Source organism: Chrysochloris asiatica, unplaced genomic scaffold, assembly GCF_000296735.1.
Source record: "Chrysochloris asiatica unplaced genomic scaffold, ChrAsi1.0 scaffold00220, whole genome shotgun sequence".
In the NCBI taxonomy this organism is placed as follows: domain Eukaryota; kingdom Metazoa; phylum Chordata; class Mammalia; order Afrosoricida; family Chrysochloridae; genus Chrysochloris; species Chrysochloris asiatica.
Window position 1 is genome coordinate 5209412 of NW_006408738.1, and position 18796 is coordinate 5228207.

Genomic DNA, 18796 nt, shown 5'->3' on the forward strand with positions numbered 1-18796 from the left:
CTTTATAACTGAACGCATTATGATTAGAACTGCACGTTCTGAGATGTAATTCTCTAGCTAACCAGTGCATGACTGAAACATAGCTATACTGTCTTACCGTTTTAATGTACCAGGGATGATTAGTAAACCAAACAATTATCCATGCCTTTGCAGAGCTGTCTTTAGAAAATCATAAATGAGAACCCTTTCTCTCTCCCCCAAACTGCAGAGCCTATAGGCTCATTACACCCACCCAACGCTTGGAGCTTCACTTTTCTCCACATTTCAAAATCAGAAAGGCACCACGGCCTTGTGTTTTCCTAGCTAGTTGGCATGGCGTTGTAATGCCCTGAAAATGCTCGACTGGAAGGTGAACTTGAAGCCATGAAAGCAGAGAGGGTGGAGCAGACTGAGGCCAAGGCCCAGAAGGCAGCATTCTAGGGAGGGCGAGTTCCCGGGAACGTCAGCAACAGCCAGACAGTGACAGCAGGTGAGGGAAGGCGAGAGAACTAACGGACAGAAGGAAACGATCAAAGAGGGAAAACACACACACTTATTTTCTAAAACTTGGGGGACGGGTGTTAACACGTACCCCGGACCTATCCTCCACATGCTACTCAGGACCGCCCCACTGAACTGGGGCCCTCTCAACTTCCCTCTGCGTCTGTCTGTCCGCCACTGGTTTCATGAGATCTGACATCAAAGCACAGGACCTCGAATCGACAGCCTTGATCCCTTATTAAAATAAAAATTCTCACAGAATCAGTGTCAGCAGAATTTGTTGGAAAAAAAAAAGGGGGGTGGGGGTGGAGGGAGGGCTAAGAATTCGTTGTATTATTATACAGCTGTGATTTCCCTAGCAGAATGCAGAGCTTCATTTAGACATGAAATTCAGCGTAACTCTCCGAGTCCTGGAGAGGAGAGGTGCGGTAGGGTCAGCTCTGGACGGCTAACCAAAAGTGGGTCAAACCCACTGTCTGCTCCCTGGAAACCCTACACCAGGCTGCATAGGGCGAGCCCTGGTGTGATGCTGGAACCGAAAGGCCGGCAGTATAAACCCACCAGCCGCTCTCGGAAACCCTAACAGGGTCACTATGAGTCGGAACCGACTCAACGGCACACCACAGCACTGGTAAGTCAGCACTCACTACCCGTGCACTACAACCACAGGTCGGGCTATCAAATGAGCAGCTGAGGCTCTCCATACTGGGACATATTTGACTGTGTTCATTCGTTCACTCGGGCAGCTATTTCCTGAGCACCTACTGTGTGCTGTACAGACACTGCTCTTGGTGACCGTGGGCAAGGACTGTCCTCTCGAGGAGTGACAGTTCAGTCGCAGGAGGCAGACAAGGACTACGTAGACAGGGAGAGAAGTACTAGGAGGAAAATCAAACAGGGCAAGGAGACAGAAAGCGACAGGCAGGCAGCAGGCTGGCCCACAGCAGCTGGCTGGTCAGACACTACTTACTTCTTCCGGTCCTTGTCCTTCTTGCTACCAGTCCCAACAAAGGACTGGCTCTGGTATATTTCAGAGGTAGCTTTCTTTTTAGAAAAAGCAGTTATTTCTTCTTCCAAAAGTCTTCTCTTTTCTTCAAGTTTCATTCTCTCTTCTTGGTGAACTCTTCTAAGATGTTCAAATTTGGCCTGGAGCTGGAAACCAAAGATGCAATTCTCACTACGGACACAATGTGGCAGCACATGCTCAGGAATGTGCTAGGGCTCAGGACAAGACAAAGGGTGATAAACTTCAAATGGTTTCAAAACACATCCTTACAGCAAAAGCTGAAGCATGGAACTGTCTGTGGTGGTGGTGATGTGCCCTGGAGTCCATCCCGACTCACAGCGAACCTGTACAGGGTTTCCGAAGTTGTACATTTTTACGGGAGCACAAAGACGCATCTTTCTCTCACGGGACAGCTGGTAGTTTCGAACTGCTGACCATGAGGTTAGCAGGGACCACTATGTAACTGTCATTTTAAATGTGTTCCTATGACTAGAATAGGGTCCTGTTGTAGTGCTGTAGGATAAGCACTGGACTACTAACCAAGGTCAGTGGTTCAAACCCACCAGACGTTCCTGGAAACCCAATAATTTAACACTATGACAAGGATGTTTGAGGCAAAACTCAGTTTTCAAAACATGAGTCCTTTCCTAGCGAGTTTTTATTTTCTAGCTCTACATTTTCCCTCTAGAGCTTGTTCAAACGAAGTTTCTCCAATTCACGCTCATTTAAATATATTCATTAAAAGAAGCTACGTGTATGAAGTAGTTGGTGAGAACTATTCTGGAGAAATTCTTTGAAAAGCAACTGTCAGTTCCTGTCAAGCACTTTAAGAATCTATGAGGAGGCTTCAAAAATCCCATGGGAAAAGCCCACTATCCTTTAATCTCAGTTTCCCATGAGCTTTTTGAAGCCCCCTTGTCTTTCCCTGAAGTCATTCTACTTCTGCAACTTGAAACAAAATAAGCAAATCCCAAATTCAGGGAAAGTTTTACACAGAAAAACTCACCGTAGTACATTTTATATCATAAGAGGAAAAAATCGCCCAAATGTCCCAAACACAACGAACAAAAAAGGATGTCATTCGGCACACTTTCATTTACCTGAGGCTCAAAATCACCTTAATAAACCAAGGGGACACCTTGAACGTCGAGAGAGACAGGGCTGGGCCGGACTTCACTTTGTTCTACATTTTAAGGGAGGTCGTGTGTGAATCACAGAACGTATATTCATCAAAGCTATGAATGGCATAAAGCTCCGAATTACTAACAGATAAAAAAGAAGTCTAAAAAAAGTGGCTGATTGGAGGAAAACAAAAACAGATAACCTATTTACCATTTTCACCATGAGGGCTGGCATGTACAGTAAGCAATCAATAAACAAAAGTCCTCATTACTACTGTCTTGGGCTAAGGACTCGCTCCCCCGCGTGCACTTTGACCACGCAGGACGCCCTCGGGACGGCGTAATGGAAGGTAACTGTCGGCCATCCCTCGGCAGGGACCTTTTCCTTCTGTATATCCCCAGCACTTAGCATGCTACATGTTAAGATTGCTTGCCTAAGGAGTCTAGAAGATGAAGAAGGACTAGTAACAAGATAAAATGTATATGAAGTCCTGCATTTAAGCTCCAAGAACCAACGGCTCGAGAGAGAATGTCGCCTGGGTGGGTTGTGGTTTACCTAATAAAGACGTCAGCCGGCTCAGTACATTAGCGGGTGACAGGCCTGCTAAGTAGACAGGCGTAGTGTGTGGCACCCACACTCCAGCACTGCTGTCCTCTGGTGGGTTCAGATAAAGCTGAGATCCCTCATTTCCGCCCCGGGCAGCAATCTAACTTTCACGTCACAAGTGGGGCTTGATTAGAAACAATGGCGCAGGAGAGACAAGGAATCAGTCCACAGAAAATCAGAGGCTGGAGAACTCAATGTATAAAACAGGCGCTCTCATGAGCCAGTGTAAACCCCTGATGTTGTTGCTGTTACGTGCCGCCGAGTCAGTTCCGACCCATAGCGACCCAGAATTGGGTTTCCAAGGAGCAGCCGATGAGCTTGAACCTTGTGGTCCAGCGCGTTAACCCGCAGCGCCTTACCAGGACTGCAATGCAAGTCCTCAAATGGACCTGGATAGGGCTGAACTAGATGGTAGAGTTAAGGCCCTTCTAACCTAAGATTCTGGAGTCCTGGTGTGGCACTGTGGGTTAATGCGTCAAGACGGCAAAGTCGTTTGAACCACAAGGTTGGTGGTTTAAGTTCACCAGCTGTTCCTTGGAAACCCTATATAGGGTGACTATGGGTAGGAAGTGACTTGACGACACTTCACCACGACAACCACCTAAGATTCTAACCAAAGACAGCAGATTATTCAGTCCCACCCACATCCATCATTTCTGGCCTGAGAAGAAGAATTTCCAAATATGCAAAAGACGAACAAGAAGGACCGCTGAGCTGTGTGTAATTAGTAGGCAATGTTGTGAAGTCCGTTGTCACTGACACGGTGTACCCCTGGGTCTTAGTAAATGCATTTATGGGGTCACCGTTCAATGACACCTTTAAAATCACCCATTCTTAGGTATCAGAAGTGAATGCTGGAGAAATGCATTTCTCACTCATTGAACTCAAGTTGTGGTTGTTGTTCCACCTCACAGCCACCCACATTATGGTTAGCAGTCCAGTGCTTATCCTACAGTGCCACGCTGAGCTCTGGCTCACTGCAGTTCCCTTTTTATCCTAACTGCTTACACTGGGGCACAGTCTGCTCAAGAAGTCAGTGGACCGGGTATGTCTCCCTCGGCCCCTGCCCTTGTGTTCACAGTGAGACTGATTTGTGGGGGGCTGTTTGTTTTGAATTGTAAATTGCCTAGGATGTTTCTTGAAAGCATCAGGGCCATGGATATTCAGGTATTATACCAAGAAACAGATTTACATGTAAAATGGGGATGTTTAAATAGTTCAAGGCTGGTTATAGACTTCGAAGGCTAAGTATATGAGAGGGGGCTTCAAAAAATGCATGAAAAAGAAAATGAATGAAAAGATGATGGAATTTTTCAACCAACTTTTTGAAGTCCTGTCAGATGTTGTTGTTGTGAAGTGCCTTCGAGTCGGTTCCGACCCATAACGACCCTGCACAGGATTTCCAAGGAGCAGCTGGTGAGTTAAAAGCAGCGGCCTTGCCAGTCCTGCCCTGTACGGTGTACTTGTTCTTGTAGTGGGGGAGGGAGTGTGGGAAATCCCTTGGTCATTTTGGAGGATTCTGAAGGGGTCTTCTTGATAAGGGGGTGTGGTGACTCTGCAAAACAAGTACTGGACTGGTAACTACAAGGTTGGTGGTTCAAGCCTACCAGCTGCTCCAAGGAAGAAAGATGAGGCTTTCAGATCCCACAAAGATTTACAGCCTCAGATTTCAGCCATCATTAACCCAAGGACAAAGTTCAGAAGGGTTAGGAAAGAAGGAAAGGAAATGGGAAATACAGAATGAAGGGGGTAGACTGCTGGTACCTCAGGAGATAGCCTTCAATGACGGGAAACACAATGGGTTCGAATTATGAATGGAGCACTGACTTGCACTGTAAACCTTCACTAAACTACAAGAGAAAGTTTAAAGACTAAAAGCAACTATACGCTACTTGGACATCTCTCCTTCCTCACTGGTGAACTGAGAATCGTGATGTCATGAGAGACAGTAAACTCTGGAAAGTCTTACCCTGATAACCACCTCACCTGAGGACAAGAAGATGAAGAAAATCAGCATCCTTATTCCCATTAGGACTCCTTTACTAACATGCACGTATTAGAAAAGAACTACAGATGAGGGAGTTGTTGAATCAGAGACACTAGAGAAACCCCGGAGCACGTCACTGTGCGGCCCCGGACTGAGGACAGGGCGGGTCCCACACAGCCTCGTGCCATCAGACTGCAGAGGCTACCAAACACACCGCACGTTTTAAAGGAGATGCTGTGTTCATCTTTTAGATATTTAAAACACTGCTTAGAAATCTAGTCCATCCTAAGGCCTTTGTAAACCATTTCTAATGGGAAAATAAATGCTTTCCGGCCAAAATTTTCAAAAAATCAGACCATGATGTTTTACATGTCAGTAGGATAAGTACTGAACCACAGGGTGAGTTTGAATTGCAAGGTCGGTGGTTCAAACTCACCAGTTGCTCCTAGGAAACCATATACAGGGTTCGCTATGAGTCAGAACTGACTAGAAAGCACTTAATAACAATGTATTCAAAGATGATGTTTTAGACAGTGAATTTCTAAAAACAATTCACATCTCAACTCCTGAGATAAAGTCTCCAGATGAACGGTGGTGGTAGTGTGCCGCATAGTGGGCTCGCTCCCAAGGCTGACACCGCGGGCACAGATGAGTGGGACCCCCAAGTACCACATGCCCACCAGACCACGGCCCCACACTTGCCTCCCTCTCGGCTTCCTTCAAGATGGCTTCCTTCTCCTTGACCCGCTGCACAAACATCTGCTTCATCTCCTCTTCCCTCCTCTGGCGTTCCCCGCAGATCTCGTGCCTTTTGGCTTCATAGGTCTCTTGAACACTGAAAAGTTATTTGGGGTATGCTCGTGTTAACAAAATGATATAAACACAAAAACTCTCACGTTTCATGTCAGTTCTCGAATGTACAGTGAAACCTGCGAAAGCCGTTGCATTTTCCTTCTCTAACAGATTCCTGCTTTCACAGGCTTTACTATCTCAGAACAAGGGTTGCGATGGGTTGGACCCAACTCAACGACACTTCACACAACAGCAACAACTGACGTCTTACATGTAACAACCCAAACACAGAATTTTCTACAGCATATAAAAAGCCCCCACTGCTACCTAGAATGTAAAGGGCACAACTCTACTCGGACACACAGGGCACCACCACTAGGAACCCACTCAGGGGCAACTAGGAAATGGGGGGAATGTTCAAGTTCCTGCTTTACCAGTTCTGCGTAAATTTCACCCAAAACATAGTCCTCTTTTGGACTCTGATACAGGCATTACTATGTCTAGAGACTTTCAAGTCTGTGTTCATTTTTTTAACTTTTTACTGTGAATTGAGTGAAGGTTTACACAAGTGGATCACGAGTGTAACCTTCAACAAACCCTACACTCTGTTTCATCTCAATGACTGGTGCCCCCTCCATGGAACAACAGTGACCCCGCTTCCTCCCTGGGGTTCTTGTTTCCAGTCCACCCTCCTTCTCAACTCTGTCCTCAGGTAAATGTTGCCTTTTTGATCTTCAATGACTGACCGTTCCACGGTGAGCACCCTCACGTGCACCTGTCTACTTCTTGGCTGAAAACTGGCTCACAGGGTGAACTCCCTTCCAGACCTGAAGGCCGGTCCATCCTCCAGTCTCCTTCTGACCAGTCTGCAAGTCACCTTGGACTCTGAGCCTCTCAGCCTTACCTCCGTACCTCATCACCAGGCTTTGTTAGCTCTGAAACTGTGCTTGTTAAGTGCCCTTGAGTCATTTCTGACTCCTAGTGAGCCAGTGCATCTCCTCAGGAGCAGATAGCCTCATCTTCTCCTACAGAGCGGTTGGTGAGTTCGAACTGCCGACCTGTGGTTGTAGCCCAGGGTCTGTTCCACAGCACCACCGCCCTGCCCTGTAACACTCACATCAATTAAATTCACTCTTCTCTCAACTTTAGGAGCCTTGGGTGCTACAAACAGTTACTGTACTCTACTGATAACCAAAAGGGTAGAGGTTCAAGTCCACCCAGAGGCACCTTGGAAGAAAGGTCTGGTGGTCACGTGTGAAACCTCAGTCACTGGAAGCGTCCCGGAACACCATTCTCCTGACACAGAGGGCTCCAGGCAATGGCTTCCTGTTCTCCTAATACTGGCGGAGCTCCGTTGGCTCATGTCACAATTCTTTGTATTCAATTCTGACCAAACCAGAACTTTAAACCAATGCTTTCCTCTTCCATTCACACAAACAATAGTTACTTTCAGAGGAAAAAAAACCTAGTGAGCAAAAAGGCGGCACCTAACATTTGTTAACTAGCTGCTGTCAATCAAGTATGCTGGGAATCCTTTTCTGTTCCTGATTTAACATCCGTAGTCACCCTGAAGGGCATGCACGAATACTCTGTTTGACAGGTAAGAATACTAACCCTCAGAGAGACATGGCAGGTAACTGAAAACCTGTATTTGAACCAGAGGCAAGTTCCTTCAAAGCCTCTGAGTATATCCCTAACCACCAAAACATGACTGACTTACGGTTCTCTGTAGATCAGTGCTTCAAACCCACCAGCTGCTCCTCAGAAACCCTCTCCTCCAGGGTCACTGTGAGTGGGCACCAACTAGAGGGCACTCAGCAACAGCAGCCGCAGCCATGTTTCTAACAACTTTAAGGAATCCCTTGGTAGCGCATATGGCTAAGTGCTGGAACACTAGCCAGAAGGTTGAGCGTTCACACCCACCCAGAGGCCCCTTTGAAGACAGGCCTGGCAAGCTTCTTACGAAAGTTCACAGCTTTGGGAATCTTATGAAGCAGTTCTACTCTGCACACTTGGGGGTCGCCAGAAACGACAAAGCAACCTTAAAATGCTACATAGATCTTCCTTTCAGTATTACAGATCCTGTTTGACGAACTTGACCTATACTTATGGATGTTGTTGTTGTTATCATGTGCCGTGGAGTCGGTTCCGACTCACAGTGACCCTGTACAGGGTTTCCGAGGCTGTAAATCTTTACTGGAGTAGAAAGCCTCATCTTTCTCCCACAGAACAGCTGGTAGTTTCCAACTGCTGACCCTGAGGTTAGCAGCCCAATTCGTAACCACTACGCTACCAGAGCTCCTTACTTACGGATGTAGTAGCTCAAAATACCAACCAAGTTGGAAGGAGTCTTTAAATCAAGTATCAGTCCTACCCCTCTGTATACAGCGCTGATAGGGTCGGGCAACTTAAGACATTGGCTACCTAAAATGGGGGGTACTATAAAGGCAAAAAGATTTTAAATACTTACTGATGAAGATCAAAGACCACAGCCTTCAGTATGGATTTCATCTTAACGTAAAGAAAACAAAAAATCCTCACCACTAGACCAATAAACAACATTCTTATCAATGGAGAAAAGACTAAAGTTGTCAAGGACTTCATTCTTCTTGGATCAACTATCAACACTCATGGAAGCAGCAGTCAAGAAATCAAATGACATATTGCATTAGGAAAATCTGCTGCACAAGACCTTTTAAAGTGTTGAAAACCAAAGATGTCAGCTTAAGGACTAAGGTGCGCCTGACCCACGCCATAGTATTTTCAATAACCTCATATACATGCAAAAGCTGGACAATGAATAAGGAAGACCATAGAAGAATTGATTCTTTTGAGTTATGGTGTTGGAGGAGAATATTGAAAGTGCCATGGGCTGCCAAAAGAACCAACAGATCTGTGTTGGAAGAAGTGCAGCCAGAGCGCTCCTTGGAAGCCAGGACTGGCCAGACTTTGTCTCTCATACTTCAGACATATTGTCAGGAGGGACCAGTCATTGGAGAAGGATATCATGTTTGGTAAGGTGGAGGGTCAGAGAAAAAGAGGAAGACCCCCAGTGAGATAGACTGGCATAGTGGCAGCATCAATGGGCTCAAGCATGGTAACAATTGTGAGTTTGGCCCAGGATCAGACAATGTTTTGCTCTGTTGTGCATTGGGTCGCTATGAGTCGGTACCAACTCGATGGCACCTAATAACAACAACAACATAAAGGCACAAAGTGACTGATTTATAAGTCTTCAAGAGGGAGTTTAGTTTCAGCGTGTATGGGGGAAGGTAGATTCCCCACTGAATAGTATTCATCTTGTCTGGACAGGTCTAGTGAAAGGAGATGGGGATAAGATTTTTTATGATTCAATACTGACTGTTATCATGACTAATTGCGACTGTCACAATTATAAAGGTAGAAGTTTTGTAACAAAAACGGGAGTAGTTAATCTTACAATCCAGAAACAGAGGACCCTAGGACCATTAAGGGAGAAGAGCACAAGCAGAATGTGGCACCCTATCCAGAGAAGCAGTGACACCAGAGATTGAGGCAGAGATGGGAACATGGAGAGAGGGAGCAGCTGAGGACTCTAGACTCATGAAAAGAGAAAGGCTGCGTGCTGGTGGCCAGGAGGCAGGCTTCCAGAATGTGTCCTTAGATTGTTTAAATGATCATATATATAAAACAAAAGAAAATATAGGGAATGGAGGCAAATACTGCTGAATGAGCATGCCCGGAGGAGACTGTAATCATTGCAGTGAAATGATGAGTGTAAAATCAATGTTCTCTCATGTGAACAACCACTCAGTTTGCAATAAAAGCTTTAAAAATTTTTTTTTACAGATTTCAGAAAACTTCAATAGCAGTGATTTTGTATTCAAATGTATAAAGGGTTAATCGTGAGAAGGGGGCTGATTACGCTAAATCTGAAATTGCTATACATGGAGATTTAAAAAGTTTTATAAATGTAGGTTCTCTACAGTTTATGCGAATCATATGACAATATTGTTGTTGTTAAGTGCTGTTGAGTCGGTTCTGATTCATAGTGACCCTGTATAGGTTTCCTAGGACTGGCTGGTGAGCTTGAACCGCTGACCTTGTAGCTCAGTGCATGAATCAGCACTGTGACACCAGGACTCCGCAGCAATCTTAGAACCGGCTAATAATGAGACATCTGAGTCCACCGTTTACCTTGGCCTCGGAAGAAGCACATGGGAGCAGCGGCGCCGGGAGATCCCTGAATGCGCATGAGCATTCAGCAGCATGTGCCTGAGAAGAAGCCAAAGGTCTGCTGATGGTGAGGGCTTACAATGGCAGGAGCCATATTAATCAAGGAATTGAAATGAAGGAACGAGACGACGGGGACCCTGTGCATGAAGAGCTCATTGTTCTAGCAAAGCAACAATGAGTGTTTCCTTGAAATGGCAAAGCCAGAAGGGAAAACTCTATGCAAAGGCCTTTGGTTATTTTTTCTCTTTTTCTTGAATCATTCTCCGATTTATTCATGATTTTATTAGTATCCCTTTATTTTAGATTTTGACTCTGGTAGCGTAGTGGTTACGAATCGGGCTGCAAACCTTAAGGTCAGCGGTTTGAAACTACCAGCCGTTCCGTGGGAGAAAGATGAGGCTTTCTACTCCCGTAAAGATTTACACCCTTGGAAGCCCTGTACAGGGTCGCTATGGGTCGGAACCGACTCGACGGCACTTAACAACAACAACAACACTTTAGTATATTTTTATTAAAAGTTAGAAGCCATATTTTAGCTACATTTATTCTACTTGTAATCATAAGTAGTTTTAATATTATATTACCAATGTTCTTAAGACTACCAGGAGACAGGATTTGCCAGTTGAATTACTACCAGCTTAGGTTTAGCGATTATAAACATTCTTCCTTGTAACCTTAGTTTAAGACAATAAAGAATCCTTAAAAGTAACTAGACCATAAATAAGGGCTATGGGTACACCCAGATACGTAAGTAAGAAGTATGACTTAGACGCTCTTAGATTAATGATCAGTAGAATAGGGAAGCTGTTTTTCATGGCCTCAGTTTTTTAGATGCTCTAATAAGTAATGTTTTTGTTGGCTCTAAACAGATAGTGTATGGAGGGAGTTAATTGCACCCAACAATTAAGACTGATGATTTAACAAGACTTAACAGATAGAGGTTAAGAACCATATGTAAAGGTTAACTTGCTCCTCAGAGAAAAGAATAAAAGCTATTTATGTAGGAACAAATGTTTAACTAAAAGGTTACAAGACAGCAGGATGTCACGTATACTTTGACGTAATGTTTCTTTGCTGTAACTTCTTGTCCCTGCTGTAAATGTAAGGGTCGTAAACCATGAAGAATGTGCCCCCAGAATAGACTGTATTTTGAAGACACTGATTACTATATGAAAGCAATGTTTTTTGTAACCGTATATAAGGGGGTTGTAAGATTAAATAAAGTATGAGAGAAGATCTTGAATTCATCACGACCCATAAACTCTGTGTGATTCCTTTTCGCTGACGCCACATCCTCCTTCGGAACCCTTGAATAAGTCCGCTGAGGCTGGCCCCGGCATGGAAAGTCAAGAGAACAACGGTCACTCCAAGTGGCTCAGGTAACTGAACCGACAGGTGGACAGACATAGAGTCGTGCGGAGAGACCCAGTGACCCGTCTTTCTTACTCGGTGGCTGAATGGTAACTGTTTAGTGCAGAGTTAGTTCTATACTCAATCCCTAGAAACTCTAAGTTCAGAGTCTGGGGTGAGGTCTTTAATCATCCACAAGTGACTGATAACCAACCATCCTGTCAGACGATTCCTCCTGGCGGGGACCACAGGGCAGCACAGAACTGTTTCATAGGGTTTCCAAGGCAAGGATCTTTACGGAAGGCGACTGCCGTATCTGTCTCCCTCGGTGCAGCTGGTGGGTCCGAACTTCCAACCTTCTAGCAATCAGAAGCTTAACCCCTGCACCATCAGTAATCCTTGAGAAGTTTGTTGTAGTTAAGTGCCACTGAGTAGGTTCTGACGCATAGCAGCCTTCTAAGGAGTAACTGGTATAAGATTTCTAAGGAGTAACTGGTGGGTTTGAACCTTCAACCTTGGGGTTAGCAGTCTAGTGCTTATCGTCCAGAATGAGGGAACATACAATTCTTTATTTTACTATCAGATGCTGAAGAGAACAGTGAGCGATCCAATCCATAGAGAGAGGACATGTAAAAATGAAACCTCATCTAGCATTAAATTTTCCAGATCTTTTTGCAGCAGCACTGATTCTACGTCCACCTCCCCTTCCTTCCTTTTGAGCTCACTCTCTGGAATACATGTTAGTAGTCAGGGAAATGACAAATCTAGACAAAGAAACCCCAAAGGAACCTTCAGTCTGGTTAAAGGAGCTGAAAATCGTGTTTGTCCTAAGGACTTCAAGCTTTTCTCCATGCAAAAATAGTTCTGGAATGTTACACCAAATCAAATTTGATCAGGTACACTAAGGATTAGTTTCATGTTTAATAGTTTAAATAAAAAATTTACAAGGCAGGAGTGTAGCAGCACAGGAAAATGAGCAAGCAAGTTAGTAACATAACATTCACTACTCTCATCTAGGATCAAGTTCATCAGATTTTAAAATCCTTGAAACTATATTCTCAAAAACCATCTAATTTCTAACGCACTATGAGTCCTGCTGACCACAGGGGGGCAGTTCAAACCCATCGGCCGCTCTTCAGAAACACCATACAGGGAGGGTCTCTATGAGTGGAAACCAACATGACGACAACTTCACAAGAAAAAATAGTCCACTGGAGGCCTGGTGACACAGTGGTTCATCTGTCAGCTGCTGACCAACAGCTCAGTGGTTCAAATCCACCAGCCACTCTGTGGGAAAGACACAGGACAGTCTGCTTCCATAAAGGTGACAGCCCCGGGTACCCGTCCTATGGCCTTGGTATGAGTTGGAACTGACTTCACTGCTACAGGTTTAGTTTTACAAGTTACTTTCATTTGTTTCTTTATAAAATATTTTGTTACATTACTCTAAACCCTTTCATAAGGATGAAATCAACAGAAAAATGTTTCAAGCTTGCTTAAATGCACCCAGAGGCATCTCAGAAGCAAGGCCTGCTGATCTGCTCCCCAAGGAAGCCCCGCTCTAGGCGGCCGCAGCATGAGACCACGCGTCAGAGCCGACGGGATCGCAGTGAGTCTTACGGCCTTCTGTGATAACAGTGAGAGCTACTGTCATCTACTTCATCCAAGGATTCAAATAAAACCAAACAAGAGGCGCTCATGCCTTCCGATACTCATGGCAGCATTTACTGAAATCAAGTAACCATTTGCCATATCTGACTCCATCTAAGTCAGAAGCAGCACAATACTGCATCATTACACCAAGTGGCTCCACTGCATGATGCTGAGACATTTCTAATAACAGAAAGCTATGCTGTTGTTGTTAGCTGCCATCGAGTCGGTTCCAACCCATACAGGGTTTCCGAGGGGCGGCTGGTGGATTTGAACTGCCACTCCAGAAGTCGCTCTTTGCTGACGCGCTCTCCACACAACCCGTCCAGGAGAAGCCCCCACTGACCTGACAGGCTTGTTCTCGGGGCCCACGTCTTTGAAGCCCAGTTCCTCCAGTTTGCAGCGTCTGTACAGCTCGTAGTGCCGCGTGTGAGTCTGCTCCCGCAGGTCTTCCATGTTGGTGCAAATGAGCATCTCCCTCAGTTTTATGAAGTCACAGTGGTTCTCATTTTCCACTAGCAGGAGACAAAGAAAACAGCCATGCTACGTTTCACTTCTGCGTCGCACCTGGTACTGTTAGGTGGCTGGACGCATGAAAACACAGGGGGCAGAGCAGCCAGGTGACCCGGCTGACTGGACACACCGCACACAAAGTTAATTAACAGGACAGGAAGCTTCCTACAGGTTCAGCAGGCAATGAATACAGAAGAAACAGCAAAGAAATGCATTATAGTGTACTACCATACGCCAGGGGTGGGCAATCTTCTTCTACTAAAATTTACAGTATCATTCATTCACGGGCCATACTAAATTATCAACTTAAAACTTACCCTGCTATACTTGGCCAAACACCTAATTAACTTACTCCGTAGTGGTTACGAATCGGGCTGCGAACCTACCAGCTGCTCCGCGGAAGAAAGATGAGGCTTTCTACTCCCGTAAGGATTTACACCCTCGGAAACCCTGTACAGGGTCGCTATGGGTCGGAACCGACTCGAAGGCACTTAACAACAACAACAAATGTGATGGCTAAGGAGCTCTGGTAGTGTAGTGGTTACGTATCAGACTGCTAACCTCAAGGTTAGCAGTTCAAAACGACCAGCTGTTCCGTGGGAGACCGATGAGGCTTTCTGCTCCCATAAAGATTTACAGCCTCGGAAACCCCGTGCAGGGTCACTATGAGTCGGAACCGACTCCATAGCACATAACAACAACATATGTGACAGTTGGAAGTGAGACCGCTTTGGCAGGGCCAGACGTTCTCCCCCCGCCATATGTGCTCCCTGTTTCACTAATATTCTGTTAACAAAAAATTTACAAACCATCCTCCAATCTTTCACACAGTGCTTACAAAGAGTATATAATATCATTTCACTAAAACTTCCAAGGAGTAAATTTTGTAAACCTAAAAGAGTACCATCTGTGCATGCTACAATTATCACATTCTTTCTGCACATGTTACATATTTCTCTTTTGTTTGGCACAGAAGCATAAATAACAAAACTCTAAATTAGCAAATAAACAGACAGGTTCGTCTATGTCTACAGTGACCTAACACTGAAAACCCCACGACAAGCCGTCAGCTCCAACTCACAGCACCCTGAGAAGGCCTGAGTCTCTATGGGAGCAGACAGTCTCTTCTCTCTGCTGAGGAGAAGCTGGGTAGGCTTGAACTGCCAGCCTTATTGCTTTTATATTTTTATGTACTAAAAATATCAAATATTTCCTCAATATTTTTCATAACTATAAAGCCTGTCAATTTTCAAAAGGAGCATTTTGGAAACAAACATTGGAGGGCTAAGCCACTTCCCGAAAGTCACCATCACACAAGGAAGCACTAGTTCCTTATTCACCATGAGCTCCCCGGGTGGCCTGCCAGCCACAACCAAGATCAGCAGTTCAAACCCACCAGCTGCTCCCGGGAAACCCTCTACAGGGTCGCTGTGAGTCAGGGACCAACCTGACGGCACTTCACAAGACCACCGACAGGTGACCTGTACGTTCCTAACAGTCATTCCTAATTGTGGACGGTTCTCTTATTTACCTTGTACAACACCCCAAGGATACTGACGAGCTTTCACCATCTTATTTCCAACTTTTACCTCATCCATACTTCCTACTACAGCAAATGGTAAATGTGCCTGGAGGGGAAAACATATTACCAGTCAGAGCTCCTTATACCGATGTAATAAACAACAGAATCATTCAATAAATAATGAATTTCTTGGTAGTGAATATGTGCTAATATTTCAACAAGTCATTTTCAGACCCTATAAAACACAAAGTACTTTTTGAGCATGGTCTTATAATGCAAAGCATCATGCTACTCGGGATTTAAAAAAAGGGGTGGGGGAACTCTAGCATAGCTATCATTTCCCTGAGTATTATCATTGCCTACAAGACAGAGATAATTTTGAGGAACTTACAAGTACACTCATGCACATGTAGGCACGCACACCACAGAACATGTGTGTACAGCTAAAGTACACATCTCTAGTTAGTGCACAAACAAGTAATAGGTTAAGTACCAAATTGATGCTACAGACACTAAATGCTAAAGAAACTTAGAAGAGTAAGAGATCCCGTGTGCAGGAAGAATGAGGGAAAGGCTGAAGAGGAAAGTACAACCCAAGCTGGATCAGAATGGATTCAACAGATGGACCAAGAAGTGTGGGAAGGACAGACTGCCTGCAACATGGCGGACTAGGCTGACGCACTACACGGACCTGAGAGACCAAATGAGACAGACACAGATGAAAATCCTAGATGTGTGAACTTCAGAGGAAAGGTTAAAGAAGTGGCCTGAGTACTTGCTGGGAGAAGAAGCTGAGCAGGGACGGCAAGGGAGACAGATCGGTGAAAGCTGGCCAGATGCAGCGCGGCCATCTTGAGCTTTTGTGGGCAGCTCTCTGGTGACAGAAGTGGCCTGGCAGAGCAGAGTCACACAGGCGAAGGGGCAGTGAAATGCCTTCTTTTTCTTCCTGCTTCCCTGTGACCAGAGGTATGGCCAGCTCCTACCCTCACCTGTTCTCTGGGAGCACAGCTGGGGCCACACTGGTGTGAGGTGGAGGCCACCGCAGAGACACCAGAACAGCATGAGGTTAAGCAGAAACCCTCATGACCAGCCCCCAGCTGCCCTGTGGTCTAAACACACGGAAGCCAGCTCCATCAGGGGCCTCCACCAACTACTTCCAGACTGGGTGACTGCACATACAGAACCCCTAGGCCTACAGGGACCCCATCAAGGAGCAGGGTTTCTGCTACCACGGCCCTGCCGTACCCCCATCATGAGCTTCCTGGCTGACAGGAGCCCCAGTTTAATCCTCCTGGACCCAACCACGATACTGCGGGTTTTTTGCTTTTTGTTTTGTTTTTTTTCCTGTCATTGTTTTTGCTTCTTTATTCTTTCTTCTCTTTCCCTGCCCTTGAATTCTATCTTTTCTATCTCTGCTTTTGTTTTTCCTTCTTTTCTTCTGATTTCTTTTTTTGTCCTTTGATATTTCTTTACTATTTTCTATTCCCTTTTTCTTTTCTTCTTCCCTCTCTCTGTTTTTTTCTTAAGTTTTGGTTTTATTTTCTTACTTTTGTTTTCTAAGCTCAATTTTCCTCTCCCTTTTTTCTCTTCTTAGTTTTTATATTCCTTTTTTCCCACCTATTTTCTCTTGTCATTCTTGGTTGCTTATCTGTTTATTCTGTTCTTTTCTTGTGTGTGTACTAGGGGCAGTTCTCTTCTTTCCCACCTGAAGGAGACGGTAACCATGTCCTAAGAGCCCAGCCCCCACCATGCCCTCTGCAGCTCCACCCACTGGGCAAAAACCAATACCAGATCCTGTACCATCTGATCAGTGATAGACAGCAGCCAACATCCGCTAATCCCACCCTAACTGAGATGCATGAAGGGAGAATGGGGAATGGTACAATGCTTCCATTCTCTAACCTACAGGAAGACAGCTGGTGAGAGCCTAAGAATACATCAATATACAACCATCAATTAATAAAAACATGGCAACAACACAGTGCCCTGGAGACAATGAAAATTTGAGCACACACAACGGAACAAGAGAGAATGGCTCAAACAAATGACCAAGATGCAGAGCCAGAACACATTTCTGAGGAAGAAATGGTAATGGAGCTACCTGGAAAAGATTCCAAAAGAATGATGACTAGGTACCACCAAAGGACTGATAGAAAGATCAAGGAAAACAAAGAAAACACAGAAAAAACTCCATATATATTCAAGAAAACCTTACAATCACCAACAGGCACACTAAGGTAAGCAGGAGATTCTGAGCCAGGATATAGTAACAGGAATGGAGATCATCTGTCTGCACTGGAGGGTTAACACTGGGGAAGGTCTCACATACACAGTTTAAGTATTATGCCTTATAGTAACCAATTAACATAATTTACTCTCTTAATTGTTTCTTTCAGAAAATGTATTCCAGGTGAGCACAGGAAATAAAATTAGATCTTTAACACAAAAGAATTTAGAACACTTTGTTCACATTAGCCAGCTTTTTGAATACTGAATTCGAGTATCTTTAATAAGGTTGGTTTGAACCTCAAGGTCAGTGATTCAAACTCACCAGCCTCTCCTCAGAAATCCTATATGAGGTCACTATGGACAGGAACCGACTTGAGAGCACTTAAGAATAACAATAGAAACTGAGTATAAAAAATCATTAAAAAGAAGAAACGGAATTGACATTTCTTGAGTGGTGGCATCAGGCACTTAACAAAGGCAGTGAGACTTAATCCTCACCACTTTGTAAATAAGTAAACAGTCTCAAAATGGGCTGGACTCTGAAATTCATCACTGTTCAAAATATAATCAGCTATGTAAAAATGTGTAAGCCTGAAGAAAATAAAACAAAGAAGGCAGTCATTTCTTCAACAGGCAGGTATAAGACAATGAACTTAAAATTCCGAGTAAAAAATCTCCTTGACTTTAAACATTTTACGATTTAAAGTCTTCTAAAGGAGGCTGTGAAGACCTATCAGTGAGCCCTGATTCCGAAGAAATGAAGTTGAGTTCCACGCACGAAAGGCATATCTCATTCTCAGAAGTGTACCATTTTATTTAAATGAAAGCAAGAAGGAAAAAAATAGGCTAAAAAATACATTCTTCTTATACTTTTTCCAACTCAAAGACAAAATTTTTTCTACTCTGGACTTTTTGAAAATTCACCTGATTTGAGGTCACTTTTGGAAGAGACAAGTGAAAATATATTAGCAGCAGCGTTACTAACAAATAATCTGTTTGTGTCCGTTCACATGTAATACAGAGTCAACAGTCCACAGGAGCTTACGTTCATTGCAGAATTGATTTTAGCAATCGTTTCGTCATCCGTGGGGAACTGGTATATCTGGACACCATTGCTAACCAATTCACTCATGAGCTTGATCTTGAATTTCTGCAACTCACTTTTAGAAATTGCATCAGCTTTGGCAATCACTGGTATAATGTTCACCTATTAAGAAAAAAGAAAAACAAAATCTCATAATTGAGGATTTGTTTTTAATCCTGCAATCTTTCACATTTAAACCATCAGTCTCTGGCAGTGACTTTCCTCATCCGAGGAGGTCAG

At 44.4% G+C, this 18796-nt stretch overlaps 1 protein-coding gene across 1 annotated transcript in view; it reads right to left on the bottom strand.

The window, feature by feature from the left end:
* Positions 1-626: 626 nt before the first annotated feature.
* Positions 627-18796, bottom strand: part of SEPT10 (septin 10) — a 38907-nt gene continuing 20737 nt past the window's right edge. Inside the window, exons 5-10 of the mRNA XM_006873046.1 lie at positions 18518-18679; positions 15253-15349; positions 13555-13723; positions 5904-6036; positions 1451-1632; positions 627-714 (exon numbers count right to left, since the gene is read on the bottom strand). Of these exons, the coding sequence (XP_006873108.1) occupies positions 627-714; positions 1451-1632; positions 5904-6036; positions 13555-13723; positions 15253-15349; positions 18518-18679 (831 nt within the window). The remainder of the gene's footprint in view (positions 715-1450; positions 1633-5903; positions 6037-13554; positions 13724-15252; positions 15350-18517; positions 18680-18796) is intronic.